A 14,828-nucleotide genomic window follows, 5' to 3' on the forward strand; every position below is an offset into this window, starting at 1 on the left:
GGAACCATGCACTCAAAATGGCAACCATCTTTGGCAGCACTTATGTCTGTGAACAGACTTTTTCCAGAATGAAACATTTGAAATCTCCAACCAGATCTAGACTAACGGATGCACACTTGCATCACTTGTTACGACAAGCAGTGACAAATATGGAACCGGACATTGACCATCTCATTAGCCAAAAGCAGGCCCATAGTTCCCATTGAAATACTGGCAAGTTTGTTGATTTAACTTTACTTGTTCTTCATTTTAAATATTGTATTTGTTCCCGTTTTGTTTTTTTACTTCAAAATAAGATATATGCAGTGTGCCTAGGAATTTGTTCATAGTTATTTTTTAACTATAGTCCGGCCCTCCAACGGTCTGAGGGACAGTGAACTGGCCCCCTGTTTAAAAAGTTTGAGGACCCCTGACGTAAATGGAAGATCAAGGACTCGCCAAACTGCGAATGCTGTCAGGTGCAAACCATCAGCCGTCTATCACTGATAACTGCCCCTGGTGGAACAAGCAGACTCCACACAGCTACCCGAAAACAACACTCAAATTCTGGTAGAAAAAGGAGATTCCACTCAGCCACCCCAATACACTCAAATTCTGGTAGGAAAGCGTACTCTACTCAGCTACCCCAATGCAACACTCAAATTCTGGTGGAACAAGCCGACTCCACTCAGCTGCCCCAAATGCCATGGAATGGCTACAAGATCCCACGTACAATGTGACCCGCTGCTCTATACCAACGCCACACGAAAGAAGGAGACAACTTACATCAGGCTAATGGTCAGAATGGAAAAGAATGAAACAAGGAGAACCAGACGCCACAAAACGTACAAATGAGGAACAAGACCGCATACACGAGACAGACAATACATAGAAGACGAACAGCATAGCACAAACAAAACGGAACAACACAAACAAGACGGTGGAAACAAAACAACGCTTTATGAACCGAACGGCAACCCCCCAAATTTGTGACAATTCATTGCTCACCACGCGTGGTAGTAGGGGGCCGTGTGAAGCGTTAAGCGGTGCCAATCTGGTGGCACATGTGGCCTGTAATCCAGCACTGTGGAGGCAGGAGCCAGGGTTGGTGGATCACCACACAAATGTCCTGAAACTCCCTTCCAGCAGATGTCGCGGAGGTGCCAGAAGGCAGTACCAGCTCACGAACTCATCGCCATCTATTTACATCCATGCGGGAATAGAGCGTTGCCCCCTCGCGCGTGCGAGTTTTCTCCGGGTGCTCCGGTTTCCTCTCCCTTAAAAAAACGCTCATTAAATCGGGCAAAAATGTCTTTAAAATAATACTAAAATAAACCCAATGCAGGACCCTATTAAAAAAAAAAAAAAAGAGTCCTTCACCGTTTCCTGGGTGTTTAAGTAAACTTCAGGAGACCGCGCGGGCAAAATCACGTCCTACCTTGACGCACTGCTCGGCGAGGTCGCGGCTGGTGCGGTTGTTGAGCTCCACCACGATCAGACGGTTGCACAGAGCTTTGATGGCACCGTCCACAGCCACAATGCGGCGCGTGCATTCGGCGGAGACATCCAGGTAGTAGGTGATCGCTCGGGCGGTCACCTCCAAAACATTGTCCGGCGCGCACTCGTCCAGGAAGATCCTGCACAGGGCCGGCAGGAATGTCCTAGGAGGACATCTGAAAGTGAAAAGAAGTGAAACAATGTTACATTCATAATAAAGGTTTGTTTGGGTTAGATCGCATCATCGGATGATGCCGGATGTAATTACCAGCGAAACGTCGTACTCAAATTGTAAATATTCTTTGGGTCTTTCGGTAAAGCCACGCAGATAGAAAAATTATAAAAACAATAACAATATCACGACGTTTCGATCACAACACAAGCAATCGTCATCAGGTGAAAAATATAGCGGGAGAGCTGCTGAGGCAGAAAATAGATGGCGGGAGCGCTGCTAAGGCAGGGAGTTGTAAAGGTTTTAGATGGGTGTAGCCCAAGGGTCAGTGGGCGGGGCTAGAGATGAAATGTGCATGTAAATGTGAGATCGGAGAAATCTTGACAAACGAAGCTGTGGAGGTGGCTATTGCATTGTGAAAGATTAGCATGTCAATGTAAGACATTCTCTTGTAAATGTAAGTTCGGAGAGAGCTCTGAAAGAGCCATCGCCACATGGAGGTGGACAAGGATGGCAGGCCGCCATTTACTAACACAGCTAACGGTGGCTGTGTTAGTGAATGTAACCCAGACAGTCGAAAATAACTGCTAACATCGGTAGGTAGGAAGGGAACAACACAGCTGGTTATGACCTAAACTGGTTAATAGCATCCTTCCAATGATTGTGTCTGTGTTTATATATCGGGATGGCTTCATGAACGAATCTTTGCTGATAGTCAGTGGGTTTGCAGAGTACCTTTTGTCTTGGCCTGACCCGAACATGGTCCCGAGATATGAATGTATGAATAATGAACATCTATATTTTAACCAATTGTCCATGTTGTGAGGTATCCTAACTGGCTAGTAACTGCAAGCGGATGAAAACTAATTCAACGGACGCTCTGCATGCACTTGCTGGTTACTCGAGGAAATCACAGTTTTAGATCAGTGAGTTTAGAAAGGTCTTTAATATCCTTCGAGGTTACCATATGGATAAATGTTTTATCGTAGTTATGTTATATTGGCAAATTCACACTTGATTATTATTCACCAATGACTCTCATGTATGACATAATTTTACACATTTATAAAGCACCTCACGTATCCCCTAGGACATTGCTATGTACCCCCACGGGGTCCGCGTCCCCCCAGTTTAGAAACACTGGACTAGGGGACTTCAAATGGTGTTTCACAATACGACAATTTATCGCTATATCAGTTTCCCAAAACGTTGTAATCGTACTATGTTATAAAAAAAATTTTCCTGGCTGGCGCGCCCGTGTGCAGTGATGATGTCACCCGCATCCTACAACCGTTGAGCCTGGTTCGTGCATCGCGCTTGCGTCATCACGACTCACTCCCACCCACTCTCCAATGACCCTTCTTCACAGCATATTCATAGAACACGAAGAAGAGCTTTAATTTCCCATAATGTCACCTAATATATATGCAAAAGAGGTGTTTTGGGTTAGATTGTGTAAATATGTCGTTAAACCCGACATCATATTTTGTTTGTTGCGTTTGCACCCGACTTAAGAGCCACATGGCTCCCAGGGCTATACCTAATAAATGAACTTGAACTTGATCACCTGACACAGCCAATTAGTAAGGTGCATCACGTAGACAGAAAATGTCAATTCCTTACTAGTGTGTTGGAGAGCAAAGCCGCAACATTTACCATCAAATACTGTCGAAACGTCATACTCAGATTGTAAATGTTGTGGATTTGCCCCTCCAACACACCGGTGTGCTGTACTGGTAACGAATTGGCATGTTCTGTTTACGTGACAAACCTTAACAAAACATTTATATATTTATGCAATCTAACCCATAAAAGCTATATTATGGATATTGGTCGTGAAAGCCTACGTGTTAAACTGACCAATTATATATATTTTTTCATCTTTCAAGGCCACAGTGCTATTTAAAAATGTGTTGAGTTTGATTTGCGAGTCAGGGCACTAGCTCACCCACATAAGCCCGCAATGCCCAACACGCATGCACGTGCATGTTTCCAGGCCACACATTTCTGTGCGCAGGTCATATCCCCCGACAAATCCGAGGCTCCCTGAATAGACTGCCTCTCCAGATTTTTTTTTTTCCAATGTGCACCGCGTGTGCTTGTGGAGCCATGTGGTATGTGGAGCCGGGCATGGTGGCGCATGCCCCCCACGCTCCAACGTTTGAAGCCAACGGTTGGTCGATCGTGCTGACCTGTAAAATTCCCGAACACTCTGGCCCTAATGTACAAGGTGTTCGACATTTAATAGTACAGCAAGTGGGTTATTTAACACAAATTTCGATGGGTTTTGAGCGTTATATCCCAGTACGAGTGAGCCCTATATTTGCAAGCGTTTCCAAAGCCGCGAACACATAACGCTCCACAATCGATTTGGTTAAACATAAAAATTCAGGACCCTCATGAAAGTCTTGAGACTCAGGAAGTACCTTATTTCTGAAAAATGTGCGAAATTAAAAACACGACATTAAGGTTTACAATTAATTCATATTTTACCATTTAAACAGAATGAATCTGCTGCATCACAAACTTAAGCTAAGCCTAGACCAGGGGTCGGCAACCTGCGGCTCCGGAGCCGCATGCGGCTCTTTTGAACCTTGACCGCGGCTCCGGGGCGGATGCTAGCGAGGGGAGGAGGCGCACTGTGACACCTGCTCTGGCGTTGCCGCTGCTGACAGGTCGCCGCTCCGCTCCACACTGCCCGCCCGGTGACAGGCAATAACGTTGCCGTTGCTTTGTCACATGTTTGGAAGAAGTAAAAATCTTCCTGGGCAGCAAAGAGCTCACCTTTGCTGAGCTGGAACAGCCAGAGTGGCTGGAAAAATTACATTTCATGGTAGACATGACAGCACATCTAAACACGCTAAATACAACCCTTCAGGGGAAAGGAGGCACAGCCCTGCACATGCTGGAGGAGGTTTTGGCATTCGAGCGCAAGTTGACAGTGTTTGTCAAAGATTTACAGAGAGGTACACTGTCTCACTTTCCCTCTTTGAGAGAGTTCAAACAAAGTCATGATACGATAAATTTGGAATATTTCAAGTCTGCAATCACCACAATGCAAAGTTCGTTTGGGAAACGATTCTGTGAGTTCAGAGAGGAAAAAACGACATTATCCTTCCCTGTCACTCCCCTGGCGATCGATCCATCCCTATTGAATATGACTGCATTTGCAGGTGTAAGTCAACCTGATCTTGAGATGGAACTGGCCGATATAGCCGACAAAGATATATGGGTGTCCAAGTTCAAATGCTTGACCGCTACTCTTGAGGATGTTGCCCGTCAGAAGGCCATTCTGGCTCAGAATCATAAATGGAGTGATATTGAAAACCTTCCCAAACAGGACAAACTTGTATTCGAAACATGGAACGCCATCCCCAACACTTATATAAACATGAAAAAGTATGCATTTGGAGTCCTGTCGATCTTCGGCTCCACATATGTATTTGAGCAGGTCTTCTCCAACATGAACTATATTAAAAACAAACATCAATCACGCCTCACAGATGACAGCTTGCAAGCCTGTGTGAAAATGAAGGTGACGTCTTACAGCCCTGATGTGCAGACACTGTGCACTGAGGTTCAGGAGCAAAAATCCCATTAACCAGGTAATTTAGCTATTAATTTGCAAAAATATATTTTACATTGTTAAGTGAAAAAGTCCTTTTTTTATTCAGATTGACAGCTGACTGCACGATCCTGTATATAGCAATAAGGTAAGAAACAATATATGCAGTGTTATATTTGTTTTAAATGTTGCAATGGTTTTGCGGCTCCCAGTTTATTTTTTCCTTCGGAAACGGGTCCAAGTGGCTCTTTATGTCTTAAAGGTTGCAGACCCCTGGCCTAGACTATCGTAGTACAGCAGTTTCATGAAATTATTATTCAATTCCAAGGTAACCAGCAAGATTATATAGACTGCAAAGTTGCAATGATTAAAGGACGTAAGTCAGGCTTATGTGGAGTGAACTGCAAATGAAGATAATTTGCGTACATCTTTATTCATAGTGAAAGTATAACAGGACAAAAACAAGACGGTAAAATACACAACGCAATCACAGAATTATTGAATAATGGCATTGCGATAATCTTTCATTACGTCAAAATTGATATCGTGCCTAACGCGTCGTATTGACAGTGAATGGGTTGGCGGCAGGAAACGGGGGGACGGGGGGCGAAACGGAAGGTGGCAGCACCGGACCGCGAGGGATGGCAACGGCATGGGAAGGCATGGGAAAGCCTTCAGCCGGCAGTTGATTTTTTGTTATCTCTGCTGCCCAGCACAGGTCCAAAGGTCCAAATTGTCAGACAAACGACAATAAACAGCTGCACGTGTAATGCAAAATAGTAAATATGTTTGTTTAACCCGTAGGCTTTCACGACCAATATTATCCAAGTAAAGGTTTTTTTGGGTTAGATCTTATAAATGTTTCACTTCTTCACAATTCTGGCTATCACCTAATGAAGCTGGTTGTTATCACCAGCGAAATGTCGTACTCGAATTGCAAATGTTTTGGGTTTACTCTCCTAACACACCGGTGTGCTGAAGCAGCGACTAATTGGCACATTTTGTTTACGTGACAAACCTTTACTAATTGGCTGTAATATGTTTCTTGACGAGAGTAGTAACAATGGATGAGAACAGACAACAGATAGACGATGGCCGAAGGGGGGGGCAACGATGATCGTACCGTCAAAAAAAAAACACGACATCGCAGCGCAGGCAGGGCCCACTCACGTCTCGAAGCAGCGGTCGACGTTGTCGGACATGAGCAGCAGCATGCACAGCTGCTCCAGGGCGATGAGCTGCATGTCCCTCTCGTCACCCTGGCCCATGTGCAGCCATTCGAGCAACGTGTCCGGGTCCACCTCCGCCATGCTGTTCCCCAGCGGCCGCCCGCCCGCAACGCCCTGGGCACATGGAGCGAGACAGAGAGCTGTGAGCGGAGAGTGTGCAGTCAACATCACGGAGGGAAGTGGTCATCATGGTCAAGGGTGGCTGCTGCCACCACAGGTGGCAAATTGTCGCTAGACTCCTTCCTTCTGCCCGATCCCACAGCAACTGTTGCTTCCTCTTGGTGCAGGCGACATGTCTGTCAAGGATGGCTCTTACGGTCTTGCATCAACACCCTCACCTGTTCTTTGGTTTTCCTACTCCACGGCACCATCGTTAGATCTAATCCTGATTAAAGTCTCAACCACCACCACCCACTGGCTCAAGCTGTTCACTTGTTACAGGCAACGCATGCTTCAAGGACTTTTCTTATACAGTTCACCAAACCACCTGATGTTAGGTCATCCCTTTCTTCGTTAATATCAAGGACTGCTCTTACAGTTTCAACAATTCCACCACCTGGTCATAGGCCTTTCTATATTCAAGTTAAAGTTTACTTTGTTTGACCAGGTGAGATCTCAAAGAGACCAGGATAAGCCTCATTTGCAAGGTGACCTAGGCATTAGTTTGCCAGTAAGCAGGCAATGATTGCTATGTATAATCCCAACTGAGCAACTTGCCGGGGTAATTTTTTATTTGGCAAAAATGGACCCTCACGGCCTCCTCTTGCTAATTATGTCAGGGGATCTTTAACGTCCAGCGAGTTAAGCAGACGACCCCTCGTATCATTACAGTTATTAGACACCACAGTAGAAATGTATATTGAACTTCTTTCGCACCGTACGTAGCCAACCGTGCTAATCGGATGTGTGGTAATAATCAGGGCAGACAGCTGCTGGATTCGAACAGTAAACCTCTGCAACGAGCGGCGAACGCACTATCACTTGGCTGCGTCACCACCCCATTTAGAACATCACACGTCCTGCGAGGACTGACTCTGGTTTCATTACCAGCACACCACCACCACCACCCGGCTTCAGCTCCTCCGTGTGTTATAGTCGACACGTCCCTCAAGGACCACTCGTGCACCAATAATTGCTTTTGGGTCTAACCCCTTGTTATACAGCACAAAGCATCTTCAGCATTCGACCTCCTTTGCCAGTACCAAAATATAATAATAGGGTTGTTCCCCTTTTTTCTGGCAACAAAACTGAAACCTTTTTACAAGGATTAATGTCTGCATTAACCACAATACTTGCAGTCAAAATGCAAACAAAAACACACTATGATAATATATGCATTGTCCTTGAAACTGATTGGTCCACACCAAGGGATGGCTTTCTTTTTAGCCTCAGTTTTGTTGCCAGAAAAAGGGGGAAAACCCTATTATTACAAAGCATGTTCTTACAGCATTGACAGCAGAACCCAATAATATTTTGGGTCCGAACAATTTACCATCCAATATTGACATTATGATGTGAATTGATTCTAATTTCTGGCAGCAGGAAAATACAATAATACCTTAAAGTCATGGGTAAATTAATACAAACACTGTACAATCTGTAATGCTAACTTATGGAGCTACGCTCAGAGTCTTCAATTCTAACTGCCATGTTACTCTGGTCTAATGGACAAAAACGTGGTCTTACAAACCTGAGTACCTCAATGGGAATCTTTGAAAAACCGTGACTGAAAATTTTTTTTAATCTGAAAAGCAAAATAAACCCATCCCGTTCGCCGCTGTGATGGATTCGCATTTGTTGCAATGGAGCCCGTTCTGGTACCTAAGTTAATTTCCGTAGGTTAATGTATTGCCCGAGCACCTGCTTTGGAGGCTATGATGTAAGTACGTATGTTGAGCTTCTTTCGGCACCGTACGTAGCCAACCGTCCAAATCTTACACCGGTGTCTGTGTATAAACAGATGGTCATCCCCAAGAAAACGTACAAGTACAGTAAAACCTTGGATTGCGAGCATAATTCGTTCTGGAAACGTGTTTGTAATCCAAAGCACTCGTATATCAAAGCACTCATATATCAGTTGTGATCACGTGACGCTCGGCAGACAAAGCGAATACACGTACTACTCATGTTGCAAGACCTCGCTCGTTTATCAAATTAAAATTTATTTAAAAAATTTGCTCGTCTTGCAAAACACTCGCAGACCAAGTAAGTCGCAATCCAAGGTTTTACTGTATATAAAACCTGCAGCCCTTTTCTAAATTCATGGCTGGATGAGGGGCTCGCCATGCCGCGCAAAGCTCTGGAATTGTTTTGACAAATCTTCATGGGGGGTGGTGGGGGTTGGATGGAATCTCACCGGGTATATTAAAATAAAACTGAGGTCCAGCTATTGTCAGACACTTCCCAAAATGCCAGTCAAGCTGTCGTGACACCGCAGTTTTTAACGTGGGGGTTCTCCCATTCGAGGTTTGTGAGAGGCTCCTCACTGTGAAGCGAGAGATTTACAACTCCCCCGGGAGACAGACTGAGCCCATAGGCTCAAAAGAAAGCTGTCTCTGGTGTGGACCAATCAGTTTCAAAGACAATGCATATATTATCAGAGTACGTTTTTAGTTTGCATTCTGACCACAAGTATTGTGGTTAATTGCAGACATGATTCCTTGTAAAAGGTTTCAGTTTGGTGTTTTAAACATCTTAACATCTGTTTTGTTGCCAGAAAAAAAAGGGGAAAACCTATTCTCATATTTTTGGTACTGACAAAGGAGGTCCCATGATGGCGGTGGCATCAACTTGAGCGAACACAACGCAGTATCGGCATCGGATGGGTTCAGCCACGAGATTCTGCTTGAATCTCATTCGCGCCGTTTGGTCACCAAGATATTTTTTCAGCTTATTAATTATATATTCAAGTGGATGTCTATTGAATCTGATCTCCTAGCCAGGCGGTGGTAGCTAAGCAAGTGGCCTGGCCCTGACCTGTGATCCAGCACCAAGGGTTGGTGGATCACCGCACAGAAGTTGTGAAATTCCCTTCCTGTGGGCGTCAAGGAAGTACTGTAACCCTGGCTCACCTGGAGAAGGCTGTACAAAGTTGACACATCTCCATCTGTTTCCATCTGTACGGTGATAGACTGATGCCCCTTTTGCACATACTTCAAATCTACAATTTCTACTGGTGCTCTGGTTTCCTCCCACTTGTATAGACACTGGTCATTAATTTACTAAAATATCTTTAATAAAGATTAAATCCAGGACCTTCCTGAAAAAGAGGGTAAATAAGTAACTGTTATTAATATTAATATATATCTACGATCTCCTAAATATGTTAAATAACACTCTTCTCTATGCAGACCATAACAATTCCTATGACATAACCAATCATTACTTTACAAGGGTGCCGCGTCACTGACTTTGAGATTTTCCCTCGACCTTTCTGTCACTTTTTATAATCCATGGACAACAACAGAAATTGGTAACCTCTTAAGGTAGCAAAACTTTCGTCGTACCGATGTATTTAAGCACTTAAGAATAGTAAATTACTTGGTAACCCACTCAGTTTAAGTGGTTATCACATAATTCACTGTTTGTTGGCAACAGAAAGAAATTGGAACCACGAATGTGTTCCACCCCAGGTGATACCGACAAGTGAAATGTCTAGTCTGGGCTGATAGAATGGTTATTGCAAAGGCCACTCTCTATCCTCCTTGAGCATCTCCACAGACAGCCATGTCAGCGTCTCCACCACACGTCTCTCTCCTGGTTCCCCTCTTACCTCTCAGCCGACAACCCCCCATGCCCATATGAGGACTGCCTCTGATAAACCCCCGTGCGGAGTTGTGACACAAGGCTCCATCCTAGGCCCCCTCTCGACTCAATATATCTCCTCCCTCTTGTCAACATCATCTCCCCTCCACACACTCTCCTTACCTCTCCCCTCCATCTCACTCTACTCCCCTCCACACACTACCTTACCTGCCCCATCTCACTCCACTCCACACACTACCTTACCTGCCCCATCTCACTCCACTCCACACACTACCTTACCTGCCCATCTCACTCCACTCCACACACTACCTTACCTGTCCCCTCTCACTCCCCCCCACACACTACCTTACCTGCCCCATCTCACTCCCCTCCCCTCCACACACTACCTTACCTGCCCCATCTCACTCCACTCCCCTCCACACACTATCTTCACTGTCCCTTCTCACTCCCCTCCACACACTACCTTACCTGCCCCATCTCACTCCCCCCCCCACACTACCTTACCTGTCACAACTCACTCCCCCCCACACACTACCTTACCTGTCACATCTCACTCCCCTCCCCTCCACACACTCCCTTACCTGCCCCATCTCACTCCACTCCCCTTCACACACTCCCTTACCTGTCACATTTCACTCCCCACACTCCTTTACCTGCTCCATCTCACTCCCCTCCCCTCCACACACTACCTTACCTGCCCCATCTCACTCCCCCCCTCCACACACTACCTTACCTGCCCCATCTCACTCCCCTCCCCCCCACACACTCCCTTACCTGCCCCATCTCACTCCCTTCCCCTCCACACACTACCTTCACTGCCCCATCTCACTCCACTCCACACACTACCTTCACTGTCACATCTCACTCCCCTCCCCTCCACACACTACCTTACCTGCCCCATCTCACTCCCCTCCCCCCCACACACTCCCTTACCTGCCCCATCTCACTCCACTCCCCCCCACACACTCCCTTACCTGCCCCATCTCACTCCACTCCCCCCCACACACTCCCTTACCTGCCCCATCTCACTCCCCTCCCCTCCACACACTACCTTCACTGCCCCATCTCACTCCACTCCACACACTACCTTCACTGTCATATCTCACTCCCCTCCCCTCCACACACTACCTTACCTGCCCCATCTCACTCCACCCCTCCACACACTACCTTACCTGCACCATCTCACTCCCCTCCACACGCTACCTTACCTCTCCCCTTCATCTCACTCCACTAGCTCGCCCATTTCTCCCCTCTCAGCTCAGCAACAAAGGAATTATTTCTTCTGCTCAGTGGGAGGTCGCTTATTCCCCTCTGCTGCCACATTTTCTATCACGCTCCCCATTCCTCTAGAATCCCTTGCACCCGGCCAAGTCCTGGCTCCAAGACCTTCCGTCGTTTCCTTTGAGTACGACGACTGGAAATTTGTTGGTGGGTGGGGGGTGGAAGAGCTTCATAGCTCATCGGATTCCTCCAATTTAAATATTCAAATTCCGACTGGCGACTGCCCCCCACCCCTCCCACAGACTCGCAAGGCGATCCATAAATACACGCGACGATGAATCCATCGAGGCCTCACGGTCGTGACCGAAAGCTCAACAAACAACAAGAAGAACAGACTCGGGGTTTACGCCGAGGCGTGCACGATACGCACCAAGACGCCCACCAAGCCCCGTCGCTTATTATTATTCAGTCTTTAAGAGGGGAGAGAGGGGGGGGTGGTGCGCACTCGTCTGCGTCGTACATTTCGTGCGAGACTAGAGCCAAAGGCGTCGTCGTGCGTGGCCACGAGGCTTTGTGTTTATTTCTCAAGGTACGGTACGGGCCGGGCCCCACCCCCTCGACCGGCGAGAGCGGCCGCCGCCGGCGTCGACCGAACGCTGCGAGGAATCCGCCCGCGGCGCCTGAAAGCGTCAAACTCCGGGGACAGCGGCGTCCTCCACGCAGCCCGTGATGAGCTGCCCGTGATGTGCTGCCCGTGCGAGCGAGGAACGAACGCAGCAGCAAGTTCACAATTGCCAAGTGCGAGACGGCATTTAATAGTTGCGCAAGGCGGGCAGCAGCAATGAGCGCAGCTGATGTCATCATCATCAACATCGTGGTGGTGGTTGTTTACCACTCGCAAGGCGCTAAGAATAACCCGAGTTAACATCGCTGCTGCTGCTGCCGATGTCGTCGTTAACGCCGCTGTCGTCTTAAGCGCGACATGGCGAGTGCGTGTCGGAGTCTCCCTCCCTGTCTCTCCCTGTCTCTCTGTCTCCCCTCATTCGGGAGTGGGGAGGCCGCGAGACGGCGACGTCGCCTCAGGGGCCCTCGTCTCCTTTGTCTCTCTGCGCCCTCGCGGCCTAAGCCGAGGGCCCCGCCGCGGCCGCGGACGTCTGCGGGGCCCACCCGCTCGCTCGGTCTCTCCCGCCCGCCCGCTCACCCCGCAGAGAACTCCCCGCGTGGCTCCCTCCTCGGCGCGGAGTCGTCAACGAAGAGGCGAGAGGCGGAAAGCGATCGGAGAGGAGGCGACAGCGGCGGCGGTGGTGGTGGTGGCGGTGGGGGGAGATCAGCGCTGCGATGACGGCGAACGCCACTGAGGGGTCATTGCCGGCGGGGGGAGGGGGGAGGAGACTCGTGACGTCACCTCCGCGCGTTACGTCACCCCTATTATGATGTCACTTCTGTCGGTGGTGGTGGCGTTACTCCCCGTATCTCTGGTCAAATGACGTCACACAAATGTCACTGTTGTCTGTGGTGGTGGGGGCGTTACTCCCCGTATCTCTGGTCAAATGACGTCATAAAATGTCACTTCTGTCTGGTGGTGGCGTTACTCTGCGCATCGCTTGTCAAATGACGTCATAAAATGCCCCCTTCTGTCTGGTGGTCGCGTTACTCCCCGCATTTCTGGTCAAATGACGTCATAAAATGTCACTTCTATTCTTTGGGTCTTTCGATGAAGTCAGGTAGAACAACAAAAATAACAAAAAACTACGACGTTTAGATCGCAACGCAAGCAATCGTCATCAGGAGAAATAAGTATAACCAGTAAAAACAAAGTTTTTCACTATAAATCCTTTATATGCGTGGCGGCTAGAGTCCTCTCGTCCTCTGGCTTGAGATGGCTGCCACCTATGGGTCAGATGATTGTCTGCCAGTATTTAGCAATTGGTAATTAACTATTGAATTTGTTTTCCCTAAACAGTGTAAAATTTTGGAAAAAAATTTTCACGAAAATTAATTGTCACACACAACGAGTCTGTGTGGAAAATGTCAGCTCGATTGGATCACGGGAAGTGGGAAAAAAAACGAGCGAAAGATTTGCACGGTCCTAAGCAAGCAAGCGGACTTAATATAAAGGATTTAAAAATATATTCGCCTGTGGAGGACGCGGGGATCGATCCCGCGACCGTTTGGCATGGGAAGCGAGGGCGCTACCAACTGCGCTACTCCGCCACGGCCTGTGGAGGGGTTAAGCTCTGGGCTCCTACACTGTGACGTTCAGCCAAAGCCATGAATGAGTTCTATTTGAATATATGTAACATAAATTTATTTTGCCTAAAAAGTGTAAAATTTGGGGAATTTTTTTTCACGAACATTAATTGTCTCGCACAACGAGTCTGTGTGGAAAATGTCAGCTCGATTGGATCACGGGAAGTGGGTTAAAAACGACCGAAAGATTTACACGGTCGTAAGCAAGCAAGCACGCAAGCAAGCAAGCACGCAAGCAAGCAAGCACGCAAGCAAGCAAGCACGCAAGCAAGCAAGCACGCAAGCAAGCAAGCACGCAAGCAAGCAAGCACGCATGCAAGCAAGCACGCAAGCAAGCAAGCACGCAAGCAAGCACGCAAGCAAGCACGCAAGCAAGCAAGCAAGCACGCAAGCAAGCAAGCACGCAAGCAAGCAAGCACGCAAGCAAGCAAGCACGCAAGCAAGCAAGCACGCAAGCAAGCAAGCACGCAAGCAAGCAAGCACGCAAGCAAGCAAGCACGCAAGCAAGCAAGCGAACTTAATATAAAGGATTTAAAAATAGCATGGAAGCTGCTGAGGCAGACTGTTTTAAAGGTTTTAAATGGGTGAAGCCCAAGGGTCATAAACGAAGTGGGCGGGGCTCGTGATGTTATTGTGATAAATTTGCGGTAGTGATGTTAAAGTGAGAGATTAGCATGCTAATGTAAGATCGCAGAGTTGCCGCCACGTCGAGGACGCGAGCCACGGTGGCTGTGTTAGTGTGTGAGACATTGAACCTGTTCATGTTAAATCAGAGAGTCGATGGATCTAATAGTTGTGTGGAAACCCTCCTCGTAGATGCGGTTACATCTTCACTTAAAAGTTTTTGTTTTTCCTCCTGATGACGATTGCTTGCATTGCGATCGAAACGTCGTAGTTTTTTGTAACAAAAAATTTTCTACGTGACTTTACCGAAAGACCCAAATAATATGAATTCCTGCAGTCACGAAAGCTTTAAGTTATGTAACTTAAGTCTGTGGTGGTGGTGGCGGATCTCTTGTAAATTTACGTCATAAAAACTTTATTATGGATACTGTATTGATCGCGAAACCCTCCATGCTAAATTGACATCACTGCTGTCTCTCTGTTGGTGACGTCATCCCGTCGTTCTCTGGTGGAAGCGTCAGGCTGT

The 14,828-nt window shown here is 47.3% G+C and overlaps 1 protein-coding gene across 15 annotated transcripts in view; it reads right to left on the bottom strand.

Annotated features, from left to right (window-relative positions):
* Window positions 1-12,822, bottom strand: part of HECTD1 (HECT domain E3 ubiquitin protein ligase 1) — an 87,246-nt gene extending 74,424 nt beyond the window's left edge. For 8 of the 15 annotated variants that reach the window (XM_078602579.1, XM_078602574.1, XM_078602581.1 and 5 more), the window contains exons 1-3: window positions 12,630-12,821; window positions 6,384-6,556; window positions 1,418-1,652 (exon numbers count right to left, since the gene is read on the bottom strand). In XM_078602579.1, the coding sequence (XP_078458705.1) occupies window positions 1,418-1,652; window positions 6,384-6,523 (375 nt within the window). In that variant the 5' untranslated portion in view covers window positions 6,524-6,556; window positions 12,630-12,821. Of the gene's footprint in view, window positions 1-1,417; window positions 1,653-6,383; window positions 6,557-12,629 lie in introns of all 15 variants that reach the window. The other 7 variants (XM_078602573.1, XM_078602569.1, XM_078602576.1 and 4 more) reach the window with 1 other exon arrangement.
* Window positions 12,823-14,828: the final 2,006 nt, after the last annotated feature.

The sequence above is a fragment of the Lampetra planeri genome, chromosome 18 (genome assembly GCF_965212315.1).
Source record: "Lampetra planeri chromosome 18, kcLamPlan1.2.h2, whole genome shotgun sequence".
Taxonomy (NCBI): domain Eukaryota; kingdom Metazoa; phylum Chordata; class Hyperoartia; order Petromyzontiformes; family Petromyzontidae; genus Lampetra; species Lampetra planeri.